The following is a 21,460-nucleotide window of genomic DNA, read 5'->3' on the forward strand; positions in this document are numbered from 1 at the left end:
TTTCAATAAACAATTGCATAATTATGACAATTAGTTAAAAACAAAAACGTGAGACGAATGAAATAAGGTGCACCTTGATGACATTGATCGTGATAGACTAAGTGCCTAGTTTTTCTGGCTATATGTAAAGGAAAATTAAGAGCATGTGAAAGGATAGAAAATGATTGTTATTAGTGTTGATTTTCATTGCCAACTCGTGGAAAATGGTCCCCAAGCAAACGCTTTTAAATTATTGTGCAAAGTACAGAAGTATCATTTGCTCAGTCAGAGGAAGCCAATTGTTGCCTAACTGGAAGTTCCCTTAAAAGGACCCTTAATCATCTCAATGATCTTGGGTTGTGGTAGCAGCACCCAGACACTGAAGAACCATAAATAATAGTAACTAATGAAGAAATATTTAGAGGCAGTCTGCAAATAACTCAATGAAACGGAGACATATTGCTGCCATCATTGACCTGCTCTGGAATGTCATGTATATGTTAACTGAAAGATAAGAAAGTGCAGTCATTATATTTCTTTCCCAATGATGACTGTAGCAACTCCACATTATACGTTAATTCAGTTTCTCTCCAAATATACTGAGCGACTTGATGCATACTTCACACAGTTAGAATATTCTTTTAACTGCTATTTACAGATTTGATGCATTTATCTGAGTGTTTATTAAAACTTCGCGTTTCATTGGGCAAAGTCCCTCGAAGAAAACAAACAGCCAAGAAGTGCCGCACAATCGTGACCATCTCAGTCAAATGCTCGAAAACTGCAATAAAAACGTACAGCCCCGAGAACATATGCAACAGTGAAAGTGACGCAGTGTTAGCTCAGTCGGTAGATATGATGCTTACCTTTCATTTGCAATTTTCTCTGCATGACCACCAGTAATGCGATTAACTCACAGATTAACAAGACTCCCAAAGATGAACAGACGACAACAGGCATGGAAATAGACGGGCTTTCCTGCCCTTAAAGGAGGGGGTACAAATGGGTTTAGCATAGTTAAGGTCTGCCATGGAAAATTGTAAATAATCATCATTAAGGAAACAATGGCACTGGCGAACGCGAACACAAATACTAATAAGAGTATCAGTCATAAATACCCGCAGGTGGAGGTGAAGGGGAGACCGTCACCAACTCGGATCCTGTGGAACAGAAAGTACGAATAATTATAAAGGGCAATGTAACTTAGGAAATCAAATAGTTGCCCTGATTTTTAACATTAATGGCGCACGTCAGTCAGCATCAATCTTACCAGAACACTTTACACTGGCAATTTCCTTGTGGTTACACTTGCTTTTAGCTGGAGCTGCGGAGAGACAGTCCAACAGAGAGAATTCTCTTCCCTTACACTTCACATCATTCTGCCAGATAACATCTTTCTCCTGGGAGAGAGCGGCCTCATCTCGGGCTGATAGTGCGAAGCCACATCCCAGCTCTCTGCAGACAACATTTGCATCAGTTATATCCCAGGAATTGCCACACAACGTTCCCCAGCGTTTATCGCACATGATTTCCACTCTGCCAGAACAGTTGCTGCTTCCTCCATGCAAGTGCACACTGTCTTGCGTATCTGTGGTACAGAACTGATTATTATTGAATGCAGTACGAAGCAGAATCTCCAAGAATTCGCACATAGAGAACGAAGACGCACCTAATTGTTGATGGCAGTAAGTTGAACTGAGGGTCTGCTCCTTTGTCACATTGCTCTCTGTTGGAAGGAGAAAGATGCTCAGTCTATTGGAAATTCATGTTTGAAATGACACCCGAACATTGAGAAGGCTTGTCATGTTACCTGAACAAACTACACCAGCATCTTCCCGGTGTTGACAGTCGTGTTGACCCCACGGATCTGTGTGACATTGCCACAGTGTCGACTCGTGTGACAGACACTCCATCTCATCGAGCCAAATAGTTCCCGTTCCTGCTCCGAATGACTGAGCGTCGTACTCAACATACTGGAACGCACCACAGTGCAGCTGTTTACAAATCACTTTGGCAACGTGTGGATCCAAAGTGTCTGAACACACTGTTCCCCAGGTCCCATTGTAGAACACCTCCACTCTTCCCTCACAGCGATGCTTTCCATTCACCAGCCGCAGCTCCTTGTGTCCTGTTCAAACAATAACACATATCCAGATTGTTAGATTGTTCATATCTCTGGTGTGTCCTGTGATTGCCGAAACGAGCAGGATGCATGATATGAACAAAGGGAATTGCTGGAGAAACTCAACAGAATCTGTGAAGAGAGAAAGCACAGACAAATCTTCAGGTCCAGTGACGCGTATTCTGAATTGAGGAAGTGTCACTGGACATGAAACGTTGTCTCTTTGTCTCGACGGATGCTGCCAGACATATGAGTTTTTCCAGAAAATTTCCTTTTTTGTTTTAGATTCGCTGCATCCGCGGATCGTTGTGTTCAGTTTTCTTCATGACACATATTGCAATGAAAAAAGGAGTGAGCCAAATGTGTATCGTGCATGGAGTTTAGAAGGACTTGACCAAGGCACTACTAGAATCTGGCGAACTGTTTGAGAACCCGAAATGGTCGAGAAGCAGAAACTGACAGAAAACAGAAAGCCTGTGTTAAAAGTAAATTGTCCACTTTGCAGAAGTGACGGTCCACTGGAACTGGTTCTGATATCATGGCTGTTCAATTATATATATATGTATAGATATATATGCAATCAATTTTAATTTTGTATCACCAGGGAAGTTTCAAACTGCTCAGTTGGAAGCAAATTACGGAATATTTTTACTGTTCTGAAAAATCATGAAAAACGCAAGTGCACAGTAATAAACAGGCAGTACAGGTCTGATACAATTGTACAGGAGCTGTGTGTGATGCAGTGAAGTCTGCTCGGAAACATAAAGAAAAAAAACTCCCTTCATTTTCGAGTCACAAATAGTTCGATAGACACACGAACAGGTCTCATATTTCTGGTGGCCCGATACAAAAGTAAAGATCATAAATTTGGAATTAAGTTTTAGTAAACCCTTTATGACAATCAGGACAATATTGGCATCCACTTGGAGTAGTGACAACAGATCAAAAATGACACTTTTCATGACAAACGCGTCTTGTATCAATAGAAGGTGAAAAAAACTGACAGAAAAGCAAGTTAGATTAGAGAAACGAATTGTTCTTTCACTTTTTGTGTACATGTAAGTGTCAGAGATCGTTTCTTTAAATTACTGCCGCTGCTCTACATTCCTTCGAATTCAGTGAACATACGTCAGCATGACGTCTCACTTACAACATTCGAGCAAAGTAAGAGCATTAAAGAATGGCCTCACCCGAGCACATAATTCTCACATCCTCTTTATGAGAACAGTCGTCTTGGTGACCCAATGGTACTGAAGGACATTCCCAGAGAAATGATTCGTTTCCAAAACACTTCACATCTTTCCACCAAATGTGGCCTGAGCCCGGTCCAGAGGAGGAAGGGGGTGTCATATCCAGTGCTTTTCCACAACCCAGTTGTTTACAAACGACTTCAGCGTCTACCACATCCCATGAATCATCACAAACTGAGCCCCATATTCCATTGTAGTAAATCTCCACTCGACCAGCACAAGGGCTTCCACCATCTGACAGCCTTACCTGAAAGTGCTCTGTGAAACAATTACACATTCAATGCACATTCCCTTCATCACTCAGGGCAACATAGTATATAGATACAGGAAAGAGCGTTTTAAATGTTATCACGAGAAGTACTTATTGTGCTTAAACATAATTTCTTACAAAACTGTTAGATCAAGTGTAACCTTTTAGCAAGAATGTACAGCACATGAATGTTTCAAAATATCTTATTGCACCTGGTACTGCCAGGTTCAGTTTCCCTTTCTATATTGAATATTCTGTGAAATATTTTGCAAACAGTTGCATTTGTGCTTTCTCTTCCTGCCACTCCGTTTATGTCTGTCCATGCGTTACTTTGTCTAATGCTCACCCTATTTTATAGTGCACATAACTGTACGTTCGTCCAATATAAATACCGTCTCAGCTTTCATTCATCAGCGCACATGAGAATACTATACCTTACGAGAATATAACTGAAAGACAACATATATATTAGCATGACAGCAATAGCACTTTGAGTAGTTGTAAAAGTGTAAATACTGAAAGGGGACGAAAAGTCATTTCAGGTTATTATCACGTGTACTTAAATACAAAGGTCCAGAACTAATTCACAGAATCACAGATTTAAGAAGTCTTCAGCACAGAGAAAGAACCTTCGGCCCACCCATTCTGCTTCTGTCAAAAACAAGCTCCTAAATATTTTATGCTCATTTCCCAGCACTTGGGTTCGTCCTTAACTCCTTCGCATCACAAGTGCACATCTAAATATATCTTAGATTTCACTAACGTTTCTGCCTCTACCAAACTTACAAGCAGTGAGTTCCAGACTACTCCGCTGCCCCAAGTGGATGAAAAAGAGTATCCTCAGGTCCCTCTGAACCTTCTGTCCATCACCTTAACTCTATGCCACATGGTAAGCAATTGCATAACATAGGGGAAAGATTTCTTGTTGCTTATTATACACCTCAATCCCGCCCATACTCAGTCGCCTCTGTTCAAAGGAAATGAATCCTAATCTGGCCAAGTTGTCTTCATAGCTAAATGTTGTTCATCTCAAGAAAATCTCTCATACGTTTCCCCCTGCATTGTCTCCATTACTGTCAAATCCATCCTCTGATGTGGATTCCTTAACTGCACACAGTTTTCTGCTCTGGTCTAAATCATGCTTCTTGCAGTTTGAGAATAAACTTTTTCGCCTTAAAACACTGTCTTCAGCTTCTAACGAACCATTTTATGATCTTTATAGAGGAAAAGTGAAGCTTCCATCAGGTCAACAGCATAACAGCTATTTGTAAGTTATTCTGCACAATGGAATTTTTGACAACTTGTGCGCTGGACCTGACACGAGAGGAGACCTTCCCTGAGCTCACTGGTTGCAAACTGCTTTTCTGATTGATGGCAAGTCACACAGTTGCTTATATCTACCGCACAGCAGTCCCCTAACTTTAGTTCCAATGCTGTTGCAATGTCCCCGGTGGTAATTCGAGATGAGTACTTAACACACAATCACCAAGAAGCCATTGCCTCGACATTTCAATGATCATGAAAGCGTTCCTTCAGGGTCTCATCACCATCCCGAGCTACATAACGCACAACGACTCCCAAAATATTATATAATTGCAGTGCGGCGACTTCGCATGTGAAACATCTCAAGACACTTGTTTTGGATGGAATACGTCTCTCGTGCATTATCTGCAAAATTCAAACTGCGCTTTCAGTCTCTGCAATGCTGCACGAGATCAGAAGATTCTCAGAGAAGATAAAAAGCTCTACTAATTGAAAGAAAAGCGATCATTTCAAGTAATGGAGTCCTAGACATATCCAGGACAAAAACAAATCCTTCAGTCCAACTCCTCCATATCAATCATATATTCTAAATTAATCCACTCCCATTTAACAACATTCCGCGCACATATCTCTAAACGTTTCCTATTTATTCACAAATCCAGATGCCTTTTAAATGTTGTAACCGTACTATCCTCCAACACCTCACTGTCAAGATATTTCATACGTACAACCTCTTTTGTGACAAACATTGTCCCTCAGTTCCATTAGAAATCTTTTCCTCTTACTTGTAACCTCTGCCCTCCAGATTCGGATTTCACTATCCTGGGGACAATGCCTTGTCTATTCACCTTATGCATGCTCCTCCTGATATAATAAACTTCTGTCAGGTCTCCCTTCAGCCTCCGACCATCCAGGGAAAAACGCCCAGTCTGTTTATCTTCTCCATATAAGTCAATCCTTCCAACTCTGCTAACATCACTGCAATTTTTTTCTGAATCCTTTCAAGTTTACCAGCATTGTTCTAAAAGGGTGGCCAGAATGATACACATAATTCCAAAAGTGGCCAACCAATGTACAGCCACAGCATGACTTTCGAATTCTTGTATTCAGTGGCACGGATCAATGAATGTAAGAGTACCAATCACCTTCTTCACTGCACTGTCTCTCCATGCCTCCATTTTCAATGCACTTAGAGTCTGCACACCGAGGTCTCATTGTTTGGCAACAATCCCCAGGACCTTACCATTAAAAGTATAAATCCTCCTCGGATTTTACTTATAAAAAGCCTCACCTCATATTTATTTAAATTAAACTCCAATTCCCATTCCTCGGCATTTTTGCCTGTCTGAACAATATCTGTTTATAATCATTCTCATCAAAATTTCAAATCGCAACGCCAACGTCACTCTCACAAAATTAGAAATTGCTGGTGAAATGCAGGAGGTTTACTGGCCTCTTTGGGAAGTGGTGTTAGCATTTCAAGTCGAGTGACTCTTTATCTGAACTAACGCATTCTTTGTGCACGTGTGTCAACTTTACTTTTGGGTTAAGAAACTGTAATTAGATTAGATTACTTAGAATGTGGAAACAGGCCCTTTGGCCCAACAAGTCCACAACGACCCTCCGAAGAGCAACCCACACAGACCCATTCCACTACATTTAACCCTTCACCTAACACGACAAGCAATTTGACATTGCCAATTCACCTATACTGCACATCTTTGGACGGTGAGAGGAAACCGGAGCACCCAGAGTGAACTAACGCAGAAACGGGGAGAATGTGCAAACCACTCAGACAGTTCCCTGAGGCGGGAATTGAACCCGGGTTTCTGGTACTGTGAGCAGTAGTGCTTATCACTGTGCCAGCCTGCCGCCCCTTAAGACTAGATTAAATTCCCGACATTGTGGAAAGTGGCCCTTTGGACCAACCAGTCCACACCGACCATCTCAAATTTAACCCACCCAGACCCATTTTCCTCGGACTAATGCAAATGACAATCTGCGGAATTTAGCATAGCCAATTCACCTGACCTGCCACGTAATGCTTGTATCTGACACAAAAATGGTGTTAATTTCTCATATTCATCCATCTGCACCCGCCGCCCACCTCAGGTCTGCTGATATCCGAGCGATGAATAAATGGTTCGAGTGACACTGACAAGCCAGTGGTGTACATTCTCAATTTACTCAGCAGATGAATATTTGGCTTGATATATCTGAGCTGGTTTAAATGTGAAGAGTCTACTTACCTGAACAGAGGACCCCTACGCTACTGCCTTCGATGTCAGACGAATTCAATGTGTTGGAGATCCTGCAGTCCTGGAGCTGTGATTCATGTCCATGACATTGGACAACATGTACCCACGAACCACCATCACTCTCCCCGTACTTTGAAGAATTATATATTTCTAAGGCATAACCGCATCCCAGCTGTCTGCAGACAACGTTGGCATCATTCTGATCCCACACGGTGTCCTGGACTCCGCCCCAGCTTCCATGAGAGTAAACTTCAACTCGGCCATCACAGCGGCTTTCTCCATTCACTAGTCTTAGCGCCCAATTTTCATCTGCAAAATAAGAGTTACTGAGAACAGCGATTGAAATGAACACAGATATTCGAGAACTGACAATCACAGGAAAATGTATGATTTGCAATCATAAAGATATTTTGTCCATTTACTTTTTCAAATACTTTCATCATGTCATCACATTTCTTCTGTCAACAAAATTGAGAGAGGCGTGGAAATAAAAGTGCTGCTACTCTGGCATTCGTTTGAAAATAAAGTCTCGTCTTCAGCGAGCGACCTCATCCATTCAGGCCGACTGTCAGTCTGCAAATGCTACTCGTATGCTTTGACCATTTATATGTTGCCACTACTCTCATGGTTGATGGCAGAGCATGTTGCACTGAGCAAATGACCCGCAACATGACTGAGACAACGGTCAAGAATATAATGGAAATTTAGGAACAAGTCTGTTTGAGAATTATGACATTCAAAACACTTGTGAAAATTTGGGATAGCTCCTAAATTTTAAAACGTGATGCTGTCACTCACTAACGTAACTGCCAATATTCTCCATTATCTTTTGAAAACTGTCTCCACGTTATTGCTACGTCAAAACCTTTTATAAGAAGGTATGAATACATCTGATTTCTGCGGAGCCATTTGTGTAGATCCTGATATTCCCTGCCAGGAGTTGAGGGCAGAATGTCATGTCATAAAAATGTTGTCAGGAGTAATTCAGATGCTTTATGCATTCTCTGGGGAATGTTGGAAAATTTATGCTCTGGAATTGGAGCCCAGTTTCAGCTCGTGAACAGGGAAACTATGAAGAAATATTGAAACCAAAACTCATGAAGCTCCTAATGTTTGTCAGGAAATCAAATCTGGTTTCCACATTTGATCTGCCCGACAAGGTCTTCAGGCTCATAAAAGAGTGACAAAATCATAACTAAAGGCCTGTAAAACCAACTTAGTTAAAATGAAATCAGGCATCAGCACAAATCCTTGCCTCACCAGTTACATCTCCGTTCCCTGAAAGACTAAGTATCACAATAATTATTGTTTAAATGTTCGTGGAATATTCCAAATCTGAAACAGTACAGAGAGTTTAGAAGCACTAACACAATTAGTAACCCAGGCAGAATGGATGCATTTTTGGAGAGACAGGGGATTGACATTTGAAGAATGCGGCAGTTATATGCAAAGATTTAGGAAATTAATTATCATCTTGGATGGCATTCAGAATTTTTTAAAAAAACATAATGTACATTTAATACAAATAAACTTCCGAAAACTCAAGTGTTGCATCTCAGAACATCATTGTGCCAAATCAAACATGGCCTCTTGATTTGCAAAGTGGAGATAGAAATTAAGACCTGGTGGTGCTGAGAGTGCCCGAAATTCCAGAATAGCAGCTGGTAAAGATCAAACTGAGTTAATAGTCTGGAATGGAAAGTTAGTCTTAGCGATGGTGACAGTCAAACGATCATCAATTCTCCTAACAACTCATCTGGCTAATACTTTTCCTTATGGAAGGACATCTGCCCCGGTCTAACCTTTTCTGACTGACATATGACTGCGGATTATTAACCATATAGTTGAAAGGTAATGACTTCCTGAAGTGAACTAGTGCACCAGTTAAACCGAGATTAATCACAAAAGGCCAACAGGCCATGGGCTCACCAGTGACATTCCATTAAGTTATAAATAAAATAATTCCAAACTTTAAGTACACAGAAACACTGTTTAGCGAAAGAGCAATTGCTATAAAGGACACACCCGAGCAGATGACATTGGCCATATTTCCATGTAAACAGTTGAAGCTTTCCCCATGTGAAACTGGACAGTTCCACAATCGTCGCTCGTTTCCATGGCATTCATAGTTTTCCTTCCACACTGGTCGGGCTCCCCTCCCAAATCGAGCATCTCTCGGGATCGACTTTACAGTCCCGCAAAAAAGGTGCTCACAGACCACATTGGCGTCTTGTAAGCCAAAGTAATCACCGCACAGCGTTCCCCACTGCTCTCCATGCAGGACCTCCACTCGCCCAGAGCACCTGTTCTCCCCACCAACCAATCGGGGACCATTGTTTCCTGTTTTGGATCAAATAAAGAAACAAACGTTTGCAAATATCCACGCACTTGTTCAAGATTCAAAAGAGAAAATAAATCGAATCTCATCCTCCATTGCCCAATACAATACGTGACAGTTACAATGTCTTCAAAATAATTACGATTATTTCATGAAAATCTTTCCACTATTCACATTTAAAGGGTATTCCCAAGATAGTGATTATGATCATTTACCTCAGTCCTGGAAAACCTATGAAACGAGGGTGTAAAGGTTGACTTGATGCAGTCCATAGTTTGATAACAGCAGTGTACTTTTGGTCCCGATTGCTCGTGCAGGTTAGATTGACTTTTGCAATCATGCAGTAATGCTTAACTCAATTTACTGATGAATACGTGGCTGCATTCTTGTTAGAGAGATGTGGTTGATGGTGATTTAACCTGATGGTCACTATTCATCAGCCGAGGGTTGAGCTCAGAAGGTAAGGACATCCATGGCAACTTCAGATTGTGGGGGTAATGAACCAACGCTAATGGCGTTACCTTATATCAAAGACAAGTCATTCAGACCACTGACGTAGCCGATTCCATCAGGGTGTTACAATACAGTGCAGCTAACGAGACGAATGTATTAAATAATTATTTTTGAAGGCAATTTCTGAAACATGGGCAACAAATGAGTTTACAAGTTTGAGGCAATTGAGATAATTATAATGTTAAAAGTTTTTTTGTACAGTAAGATGTTGAGCGTCCGGGTGACCAAATCATGACCAGTGCATCAGATGCTGGCTGCAATATGCAGTTTCAATAATATTAACCTTTATTCTGCCATCGAACCTACAGTAATGAAATCAATTATAACCTGTGAAAGTGTACCGTTTGGTAGAATGTGACATGGACTTCCCCGAATTTGTATTGAGATGCAGAGTAACACTTCAAAATTAGCCCCTGGTACCATGCATCAATGTTTTCAAACCATTATTCATGACATCTCCCAATTTCAGTGGAGCATGCAAAGAGAGCAAAACAGATAAGTACGTGACAGATGAAACTTTAAGCAAAGAAGTTTGAGGCAGTATATTTTGGCAGCCTGGAAAATGACTTACAGCGTGCATTTAGATGTTTTCACCTTTTCCCTCTTCATGTTGTGAATAAGTGCACTTAGATATAAGTGTTGGAGCTTCAAAAGCTGAGATACATCAAGTTGACAGAATACTTGGTAGAGTAGTCAGCAATGCAACTTAAACTTAAATTTAAGAATAGAAGAATTTAGGGCAGAAAGAGAGAAATAATTCCTTTGCGTTTGGGAAGATGGGAAAACATTGCTTATAATTATGTGGAACACATAATTGACAAAGTGTGTCCTGGCTCTTGAAGAGATGCATGCTTGACTAATGCGTATTGGACAGGTTATGGATCATATTGAAGCAATGAAGCTGGAACTGATAGAGGTATACGAGAATATTACTTGATGAACAAAGCAGCAAACGAAAGAATTTACTGGACCTGCGAATTGATCATCGAAAGAGTAACAGGAAATAATGTTACGATTTGGGACAAAACGTGCACAGTATTGCATATTGGAATGTAATGAATCATTGTTGTGGTTCTGTTCGCCGAGCTGGAAATTTTTGTTGCAAACGTTTCGTCCCCTGTCTCGGTAACATCCTCGACAGGGGACGAAACGTTTGCAGCAAAAATTTCCAGCTCGGCGAACAGAACCACAACAACGAGCACCCGAGCGACAAATCTTCTCCCAAACTTTGAATGTAATGAATCAGACAGTTGACAAAGTGCATACCATGCAAAATACAACGTGTTACGAAGGCAAGATAAATTTACAGCAACGTGAAAGTTAAGAGATTGGGAAGGGACAAGTAAGTAAGGGACAGAACGGTGAATAAATTACCATGATAATATCTATCAGCCAACGAGTGTTTGTGAGCTGGAACTTCTTGCTGAAAAGTTTGTTGGCAAGAGATACCTTCAATGATGTCATACAGTCTGTTAGCATTGTTAAAAACTACTGACCCGATTATGGATCACGGAGATTCAGAAAATAAACAATTGTCTTGTCATAACTTAAATTGTCTGAAGTTCACGTCAATGTATCTGTATCGAACAATGATTCATATTATCCTCCATGAGCGACGTTTAGTCAACGTCAACACTAAAGGGTATTGACTGTGGACAGTTGAAGAAATGTCTTTCCCACCCCAAACGCAAACGTTTTAAAACGTTTAAATTTCGAATAATTTCGTGCATATTTTACCTCATCACTCTTGTGCCAGGGAACATGAGAATCTTGAGGATTAGTTGAGTCAGGAATGCCAGCGACATTACTCTTACACACATTAAGCGGAAATGTGTCTTTTTCTTTCGGTAAGCTTGTACTCACCTGAACATATCAGGGTGACATTGTTGTGTCCAGTGCAATCCTGGTGCGTGGTTGAAGACCGAGGGCACTTCCCCAGCTGAGTTTCATTGCCCGTACATTGAAACACCTCGGTAGCCGTGAGAACAGCACTGCCTCCAGAATGCATCGAGCTTGAAACAGACACTGCGACTCCACAATGAAGCTGTGCACAGGCCACATTGGCGGTTTTCAAATCCCATTCAAGCCCACACATTGTTTTCCAGGTGTCACCGAACTGAATCTCGAGTCTGCCAAAGCATTGGGAATTTTGTGGTAACAACCTCGGAGCTCTGTGATCTGAGATATTTTTAAAAAGCGCAGAATCAGAGCAATTTATAGCAACAGCGACTTAGATTATTTTCTGATAAACATTAATGTGATTAACTTTAGGTCTGGTACATCTGGAAATAAATTGTTCCTGCAATCAGTTTGCTGCCCTGTCGATCTCATTCATGTTCACCCACAACTCCGACCCTCATCTAATCTGACAGAAAGCGACTTTCAACCTGGAGATAAATGGCACAAAGTGATTCTGCCAGCCAACTCAATGTCGAACCTCAGTATGCATTGGGTTGTAAATGTGATAATTCCTGCAGCGCAGTTCTCTCAATGTGGCTTCAAATGACATCACAATGGACACCTATCCTGCCCCTTTACCGGATTGGAAACGGTAACAGGAATTCACCTCTCCCATTGTCTTCAAATATTCACAAATTGCATTGTAACACCGAATAAATTGGGGGTTTTGTTAGTATCATGTTAATAATATTTGGATAGTTGTCGTTGTGTTATCATATCCCTTTCTGGTTCCAGACAGCACTGACTTGTGATAAACCTGCACAGAAATGGCAATAGATTTTTACCTGAACAGACGACACCAGCATCATTGTCGTGTGAGTAGCTGTGGGGATCCCATTCCTGTGAATGACACTCCTTCAGAGCCCGCTCGGTCCCGCTGCACTCAACATTCCAGGTCACAATAGGTCCGGATCCTCGTCCAAAGTGAGCCTCGCCCGGGGCAGAGACCGCGGTCCCACAGTCCAGCTCCCGACACACAACAGCAGCATCTTGCATGTCCCATTCATAATCATCCACAGTTCCCCACTGCCCCTTGTAGTGAATCTCCACTCGGCCAGCGCAAGGACTGCCCCCATTCTCAAGTCTCAGCCTCACTGTCTCTGTAAATATAGAAATGGTCACCAACGTGAACACTGCTTAATTGTAAAAGATCGAATCATCGACTGCATTCCCGGCTCACAACGCAACGGGAGTGAGGGCATGGTAAAAATGCAGGCTATCGCAATATAACTCAGGATACGTAATGTGGATGGAGAAGGGCGAATGGTCATTTGAAAAACATGATGCCGACTCACAGAGAGCGAGGGTCTCCACTAAACTAGCCAACGTGAGAAGATTTTTATTTCTCATTCATGGGATGTGGGCACTCTGAATAGCGAGAAAAACTCACTGATCCGCCCTGCGAACATCTGAAAATGAAACAGCATTTCCGTCTCCCACAGCCAGAATTATTGTGGGATGTCCAGTCATGTGAGCATGATGTCACTGCTCAATTGTGAGTGAAATAATTTATATAAATTTCCGCCAGCAGCACTGCGTGTGTAGGTGCATCTTCACAGTATCTCCATGTGTTGTCTCTCGATCTGAGAACGGCAGTGTGCGGAGGAACTGAGTTTTCACACTCTGCTCCCCTGAAATAAGAAACCTTCAGGAATAATGCATCCCCATTAGTTATGAACACACAGCTGTTCAACTTGCACATTAAGGCAAGGAGATCATCAGCACAAGTTAGTGTTTGAACGGAATCATCAGAATACAGGTTTTGCCTCTATATGAAAAAAAAAGTGCAATTACCTTTACTCTCGGCCTGAGTGTCCACACGTCTGCCTGAAATAGGGGGATGAAAATTAAAGTGTTACAATTCAATTTAACACGTAGAAATAAATTAAACAAATGCAACAAGTGCGGGCAATAATTATCGTTAGTTTGCCAAATAATCCTATTTTACACAGAGGATGGTATTAGTAGGGAATTAGCTGCGAGTGGAAGTGATTGAGGTGGGAACCTTAATAACATGTAAAAGAGATTCGGACAATCACATGGATAGGGACAGTTGAGAAGGATATGAGTCAAGTGCAGAGAAATAGGTTTTGTGTGGATTGACATTTTGGTTGACATGAAACAGTTTGGGACAAAGTCTCTGTCTCCGTGCTATGACTCTATATGATATCTGGAACTTTCACATCCTCATTTCATGCAATGCTGATAAAAGCAGGAAATATAATTACTGCAATTATCAATTATTGTCTGTTTTCTTCTAAAGTTAACCGAATTGGTTCCACACACAGAGACACGCTGCCAACTCTCTGACTGGTCTACTCGTCACTTGTTTTGATTCTCAGAATAATTTCTATAAAACTTTCAAGCAATCAGACAACACGGGTCATCTGTCCATGTGTTAGTACATGGTCGCTCACTTGATTTATTGAATCCCTGCTGTACAACCTCTCTCATTACTTGCATTCACCGACTTGACTGATCGTTCACCTCTTTATCATTCGTATGCAATATCCTTACAATGTAATGCTAAATCCTTATTGTTTTTTAATGTAATTTGGTTGCAGAAAATGAACAGGAAAAATTTAAAACAATGTCTTGCAGGTTGGCCCGTTCATCAGAAGTTTGATGTTCCTTACTAACTGGAGAGTTTTGGAAAACAACAAATCCGGATCAGATCAGTGACACCATTGTGAACACTCACTGATAGGAGAACTGATGCAAACTAAATCTACTGAAAGACTTTTCGTCGCGATTTCAGACAGATATAACTATGGAATAAACTTGTCTGGTTTTGAACACGTATGTTGTCCTTTTGAACTACTTTTGAGAACATTTACTGTCTCACATGAAACACTACAGAGGACATAACTTTCAGCGTTGAATCAAGTGACAGTCGGTACAATTCGTGTCCTACACTTTTCACACCGATAAAAGAACATAAGAACTCGGAGCAAGAGTGGGCCATCTGGCCCATCAAGGCTGCGCCACCATTCAATGAGATCCTTTCGTGGATTCAGTTAGACTTACCCGCCTATCCTCCACAGCCCATAATTCCTGTATTGTTCAATAATCTATGTATCTTTGTTTTAAATGCATTCAACAACAAGGTAGCCTCAACTCCTTCACTAGGCAGTGAATTCCACAGATTCACAACAGAATTGGTGAAAAAGTTACCTCAGTCTGAAATCTCATTCTCCCTATTTTAAGGCGACTTTCCCGGGTTCTAGTTTGACCCGCCAGTGGAATAAACCTCCACGCTGCTATCATATCTACTCCCTTCATAATTGTATAAGTTTCAGTAGGATTCACCACTCATTCTTCTAAATTCCAATGAACGTAGTCCTCGTCTTCTCAAGCTCTCCTCACAGGCCAAACCTCTCTTCTCCAGAATCAATGCTGTGAACCTTCTCCGCTATCTCTCTAGTGCCAGTATATTCCTTCTCTAACACTGAATACAGCCTACTTCAAACTGAATCGCTGTATTGAGAAAGAAGTCAATTTGTTTTCAGTCTGCTTCAGCCGGACATGAGGGATATGAACGTCACTTCTTAACTGTAGTGTTTATTTAGATTTCAATAAATAGTCATTATTTGACTGATATTTTGTAATTTAACTAAATGTCAGTCAAGGCAGGGAATATAAAGAAACAAAATTATTGACAGCAGCAACAATGCAGAATACCTGCCCTTTTTGAACGCGAATTAAAACTGAACACATGTTAATTACTAAATTTAGAAACTAAACAATGCATTCACCTCCCGTTTGAAAGGACTTTACTCATTCATTTTTAAAAAAAAGATCAATTAGACTTTACGGTCTACCCGAGTAGTAGAATTATGTCGAGAATAAAGAATTCATGTCTTCGTAAAATTGAAAACAATGAGTTGAACATGGGAGCCTGGAAGTGATCCTTGTATTTCTTCTTGTCTAATATCGAATTTATAAAAGAGTAATAATGGATTAAGAAGTCCGCTATCCATTACTTCTGCAGGAGGTGAATATTGAAGTGGTTTATGCAACTTACAATTTCATATTTCATGCACTTCCCTAGTTGTTCAACAAAGATCTACAAAACATAATGATGGAGCCGTTCACCATCTCGTGCTTTGTCATCTGATCCAAGAATGTTGTTACTTCTAGTTTAGCAAATATGAGATTAAGCAATCCAATTTGTCCCACTGTTTCACAAATTGAGAAGATTCAAAGCGCGAGATGAAACAAAATAGTGTACAAGTGATGCAGAACCAGAGTAAAATTACTTCTCTTTCAAATCTATTGTCTCGTCTTAGGAGCGACTGAGACTGTTGATCTCGAAGGTACACAAAACTAAACTCAGAAATCTTTATTTCAATGGTTCTGAGCAACCTCTGGAAATTTATTTTTGCATAGGTCCCCAATCAGGTCTCCTTCAAATGCATTTAATTAAATTATATGCAACAGCGTCAGGACTTCTGCCTCTGGTCGTCAAACTCACAACATAAACCATTTCACAAATTAAGCCAAAGCAATTGAGACACCAGGCTGCTGGCAGAAAAGAAAAGTGCATATGGAAAATCTGAAACAAATATGAAGAATGCTGGAGGAAAGCAACGCATGCGGAGAGAGGAACAGTGTTAAAGTTGCGACTCTGTTGGGACTCCTTATTTTCTATCCTTCTGTTCTGAGTGATCATATCAGACTCGAAACATTATCTGTGTTTCACTCTTCATTAATGTTGACAGATCTCCTGAGTTTATACAAAATTTTCCAAGTTTCTTTAAGGTATGAAGCTGTTATGCATACTGCGCAAAGTTCATGTTAATAAATGTATAATCAACCTCCTTTCTTCATATATCAGCTAATAAAATAATGTTGAAAGTATTCACACATATAGAATGTGAAACCAAGTCTGAACGACTTCAACAGTGTTGATATGCATGTCTTTTTTTATCTTCTGCCATATACCTTAGGACAAAACAGACAGCAACTAAAATTTAAAGGAGATAATACCAGTTTGATCTTCTGGATATAAAATGCAATCCACTCTCAGTGTCACTGTACCCATTATATGGGTGTAAATGGATTGACCAAATACAGCACGTCAACAAAATCTAGGCACACTAGTTACTCTAATCCAACATTTCGATCTCGAGAGACTGATTTAACCTCTTCCATCTGCTTTATGGAAATAATCCACAACATGCCGACGTAAGCACGTAATTTATTAATATACATGGAAATATATCGGAGAGCCAACGGGAGAAGAATGAGAAAAAAGGCTTCAATACCTTGGATAATTCATGATGCTGAATAAGTAGGAGTAAATTTTCCAGAGAATGAGAAGCCGAACTTACCACAAAGCTATACACCTCCGTGTACATGAACTCTCTTAACATACTACGCCATAGCATTTACAGAATCTTGTTTAACTTAGACACCCTACAGTGTGGAAACAGGCCAAATGGCCCAACAAGTCCATGCTAACCCTCCGAAGACTAACTCAACCAGACCCATTCCTCTCTGATTAATTCACCGAGCGCAGTGTGGGCAACGTGGCATGGTCTGCACATCATTGGACTGTGGGAGGAAACCGGAGCACCTGGATACACAGGGACAATGCATAAACAGGGACAATGTGTAAAATCCACACAGACATCGCCCGAGGCTGGAATCAACTCAGCCACCATGCCGCTCCATATAATGATCTGAACTGGGATGTCCATCCTTTCACTACAAGTCGAGAACAGGAGCCAGATTTACAGTATTATTCACTTTCTGACTCCTCAAGAGTAATAACTGAGAGCAATGCACAAGCCTGCGCTATGAACAGACATTCGCTACTTACATTGCTGCAATAAACTGTAATACACTTTCAAAAGCTGGAAGGCACTTGGCACAAAGAAATCGGCTTCACTTACAACCCTTCCATTAGCTGAAGAACTTAAAGCATTCACCACCAAGATTCAGCCACCAAAGTTGTGCCATCAATGTTAACTGCAACAACTCAGCTAAACTCCTTCCCACAACCGAACAAAACTGCAGCCACACTACCGAACAAGGTGCACAGATAATTAAAAGCACCGGCACCTGCAAATTCCCATCCTGATTGGGATGGCGACATTGTTCCTTCACTGATATTTGGTCAAGATCTGCAATTCTCTCCTCACATATGATGATGTACCGAGCATCAATTAATGCAGTGGACCATGAGATCAGGTGACCGCCACCTGGTTGGATTTTCTGTAACATTGACCAAACCAGACATTCCCACAGTTTTGAACAAATAGAAAAAGTGTCGTGAAATAAATATCCTAATAATGATTTTCACCTCTCCCATTTGTCACTAAGAAGAAAGTTGGAAAAGGATTTATTTTGGATATTTCATTTTTGAAAGGCTTGCGTGATGAAAATTGTGATGTTAAACAATATTGAGGTAAACATGTTAATTCCACATCAAATAGTGGAAAAAACCTCGAATGCGGTGAACGTGAATTTAGTAACATACGTAAAAATCACAACTCCAGATTACAGTCGAGCCAGTTTATTTGGAAGCACTAGCTTGAGGAGTGCTGCTCCTCTATCAGCACAACGACATGATGAAGGAGCAGCGCTCTGAAGGGCAGTGCTTCCAAATAAACCCCGTTGGACTCTAACATGATGTTGTGTGATTTTTAACTTTGTCCACCCCAAACCAACACTGGCTCCTCCACATTAAAGTAACCTCGGTCCACAAATAATATCACAAAACGGTCAGGCAGACCATAGGTATAATCTGAGAGTATAATTCATTTGTGCATGAGTTTAATTAATGGTGACATAGTGCTGACTGATGTTTTACTGACACCATATTCACTGTTAGCACAGAGTCTGGTGCACCCAAATGTAACAGACAACCGTTACAGCTGGTCAGATTTTGTTGAGAAGATTGGGATTGCTTTCTTCTTGGCTTGTCTTCAGTGATAACACCGTTAGCAAAACAAAAAATCGAAACAAGATAAGACGCCTGAACTACCTCCATATTTCTATTCAGATCATGTTGAAAAGAAAGTCTAGTACAACTGTCATCAGAGAATGGGTACAGCTCTCACCAGAGAATAGGAGATATGTGTAAAGTGAGTTCAAGTTTTCGAAGAGCTAACTCTGCCAACAAAATGATATTACTGTAAGCCCTGCCTCAATTTGCAGCTCTCTTGCCTCGACACAGAAAGGTAATTGCTCAAATCCGTTTCAACCGGTTTGAGCATAAATTCAGCGCTGAAGGAGCAGTTGATGCACGTATCTTAGAGTCCTCGACACTCTGTGGGAAAAGAAGAGGGTGAACCCTGTCGGGTTGTTCCCTCAGCAGACTGTCCAAGTCATTTGGCAGAATGCTTCATCACCAGAACGTTCTAACAAGCACGAAGACGTCGCTTGGCTTGTGGTGAGAACGGCACAAACTGCGATATCCCTCATGTACACCTGGCCAGTTTGCGACTCACCACACTGCTCTCTAAGTGGATGCAGGGTTTGGAAGGATGGCAGGGGACACGGGAAGTGACCGTCAAACACATCTTTCTGGAATTGCCCTTTGCAAACGATGTCTGGAGAAAGATGCAGTCAATTCTGTCGAGGCTTTTCACAAGCAGCTCTTTGACTCAGGACACTGCTCTCCGATCAGTTGCCCACGATACACACCGACACTGAAACAAACATCAACTGCGCCTGGAAGAGCATCAGCTCGCTGAAAAATGCTCTTTGGTTTGCATGAAACTCTTTGGTATTCCAGTGCAAGCTTTTGTCCCCGACGGAGAGTTGCACACTGGCACATTCCAAGGTGCAGGACTGTGTGTTTAGGAATGCATTAAATGTTGAGGCAGCTGCCGCCAAGGCAGTGGAGAAAGACCACTGTCTGAGGTCTTACTGCTGAAGGTATATGGGGGTCCGTTCAGTTATCAGACCCCCGATATCTCAAGTATATATAAATGCAATCATGTTCAAGTAAGACATGCCTTTAGTGTGTTGCTGGATAGAGTCAAATTCCAGTGTTTGTTTGTCCTTCGTACAGGATTGTACAGAAGTAGGAGAAAGTGAGGATTGTAGATGCTGGAGATCAAAGTCTAAAAGGGTGGTGGTGGAAAAGCACAACTGGCCGGGCAGAATCCGAGGAGCTGGAGAATCGACGTTTGAAGCAGAAGATCTTTATCCTGATGAAGATTTTATGCTCGAAACGTCGAACCTCCTGTTCCTTGTATGCTGCCTTACCAGATCTGCTTTTCCAGCACCATAGTTTTTGACTACTGTACAGAAGTGACCTGTTTCAGTGACTCCGTATGCATGTAAAAGTATTTTATTAATAAAGTTTTTAATTGGAGAGAGGAAATAAACGACATCTTTCTGTAAAGCTGTTTAGATTAATTTCACTGAAATTCTTCAACAACTTCCCCAGTCCAGGAAGAAGAGCTATTGATACTGCGCTGGCCAGTGGCAACCATTCAACTGAATTTACTGAATAACAAAACTGGTGAACAAAAGAAGGTCAAAGAACTGTACATGTTGGAAATCAGAATCAAAGGAGAAATTGCTGGAAATACTTCGCGGATCTGGCAACATTTGCAGACAGAAAGCAGCGTGAATGTTTCGCTTTGGTTATTTGAAGATGGCCAGTTGACTGTGCCCTTTATTAGAGCGACAATTCTAACAGATTTCATGGAATAAATTGACTGCCAAGTTTCCAAAATTGCAGAACTGTCTGAACAATAAAATATAACAAATTAGCACCCAGCGCCTTTGTTCCACTGAGGATGTGAACGGCTAACTGCGTCCTTTATCACAGCAATGTTTCTTACAGTTTCCTCGGAGGAACTTGTCTGTCACGTTTTCAAAATTGCAGAACTGTCTCAACAACAAAATGTACCAAATTGGCCCAGAGTTCCTTTGTTTCACTGACATTGTCAACGGCGCTATATAAATGCATCAGTGTCGAGAAAGTTTTCGAATGTAAAGAGAAGAAACACGAACTAAAATCAGTGGCACAACAAGCTCCGAGAAATGCAAAAATATTCAGTTTCTATTTTACACTCTCCCAAATATTGACGAATAAATTAGGTAAATATTGTTCACCATTTTTCCCGACTACACACACTGTTGAAGCAGCGATGGGCACTGTTTCCAAACACACCCAAATTGTCTGAGTAGGTTTTAAACTCTGAGCTGCACAAAAACTCCGAATAAATGCAAGGATTGGGAGTTAATGGGGGTTGTGGTTGGGGAGCTCTGAAGCCTCAGAAACAGTTCCATAAAAAGTCAGAAAATAATGAAGACAAAATAGTTTTCATTCCCTATCATGCCAATATTTTATCTCGCATAGACTGATCATTATATTTTTGCCACATATATGTTGCCAATCATTGACCTATAAATGGTTGCGAAAATGTATTCAAGAGACTATAACTCACAGTTCAATAGCTGCAGAAGAAGTAAGTTCACGAGGGTTACAAACATCGTCCCAGCTGGTGGTTCCAGATCAAATCGGAATTTTAGCTGAATGCTGATCACAGATACTGAGCAGCA

The 21,460-nt window shown here is 41.0% G+C and overlaps 1 protein-coding gene across 1 annotated transcript; it reads right to left on the reverse strand.

The window, feature by feature from the left end:
• Positions 1-620: 620 nt before the first annotated feature.
• Positions 621-21,391, reverse strand: LOC148144519 (scavenger receptor cysteine-rich type 1 protein M130-like). Its single transcript, XM_087975373.1, has 12 exons — positions 21,346-21,391; positions 13,727-13,759; positions 12,718-13,032; positions 11,837-12,151; positions 9,148-9,462; positions 7,114-7,431; positions 3,292-3,609; positions 1,790-2,107; positions 1,250-1,705; positions 1,098-1,139; positions 846-962; positions 621-760 (listed from the first exon to the last, which is right to left on the reverse strand). Exons 1-12 carry the CDS (start codon positions 21,389-21,391, stop codon positions 621-623), a joined length of 2,733 nt encoding a protein of 910 aa, XP_087831499.1.
• Between the last annotated feature and the right edge of the window lie 69 nt (positions 21,392-21,460).

This window comes from Chiloscyllium plagiosum, unplaced genomic scaffold (genome assembly GCF_037043375.1).
Source record: "Chiloscyllium plagiosum isolate Xiang-an unplaced genomic scaffold, Cpla_swu_hap1 HiC_scaffold_27, whole genome shotgun sequence".
NCBI classification, from domain to species: domain Eukaryota; kingdom Metazoa; phylum Chordata; class Chondrichthyes; order Orectolobiformes; family Hemiscylliidae; genus Chiloscyllium; species Chiloscyllium plagiosum.

Bases quoted from the DNA above. Each gene is read 5' to 3' on its own strand.
- LOC148144519 (XM_087975373.1), bottom strand. From the start codon at position 21,391: ATGTTTGTAACCCTCGTGAACTTACTTCTTCTGCAGCTATTGAACT. The intron at 3,610-7,113 runs GTAAGTAGACTC...ATTGTTTCACAG, and splicing joins CGTAGGGGTCCTCTGTTCAG to AGCACTTTCAGGTAAGGCTG. The intron at 1,706-1,789 runs GTAACATGACAA...TCCTTCCAACAG, and splicing joins TGCTGGTGTAGTTTGTTCAG to AGAGCAATGTGACAAAGGAG.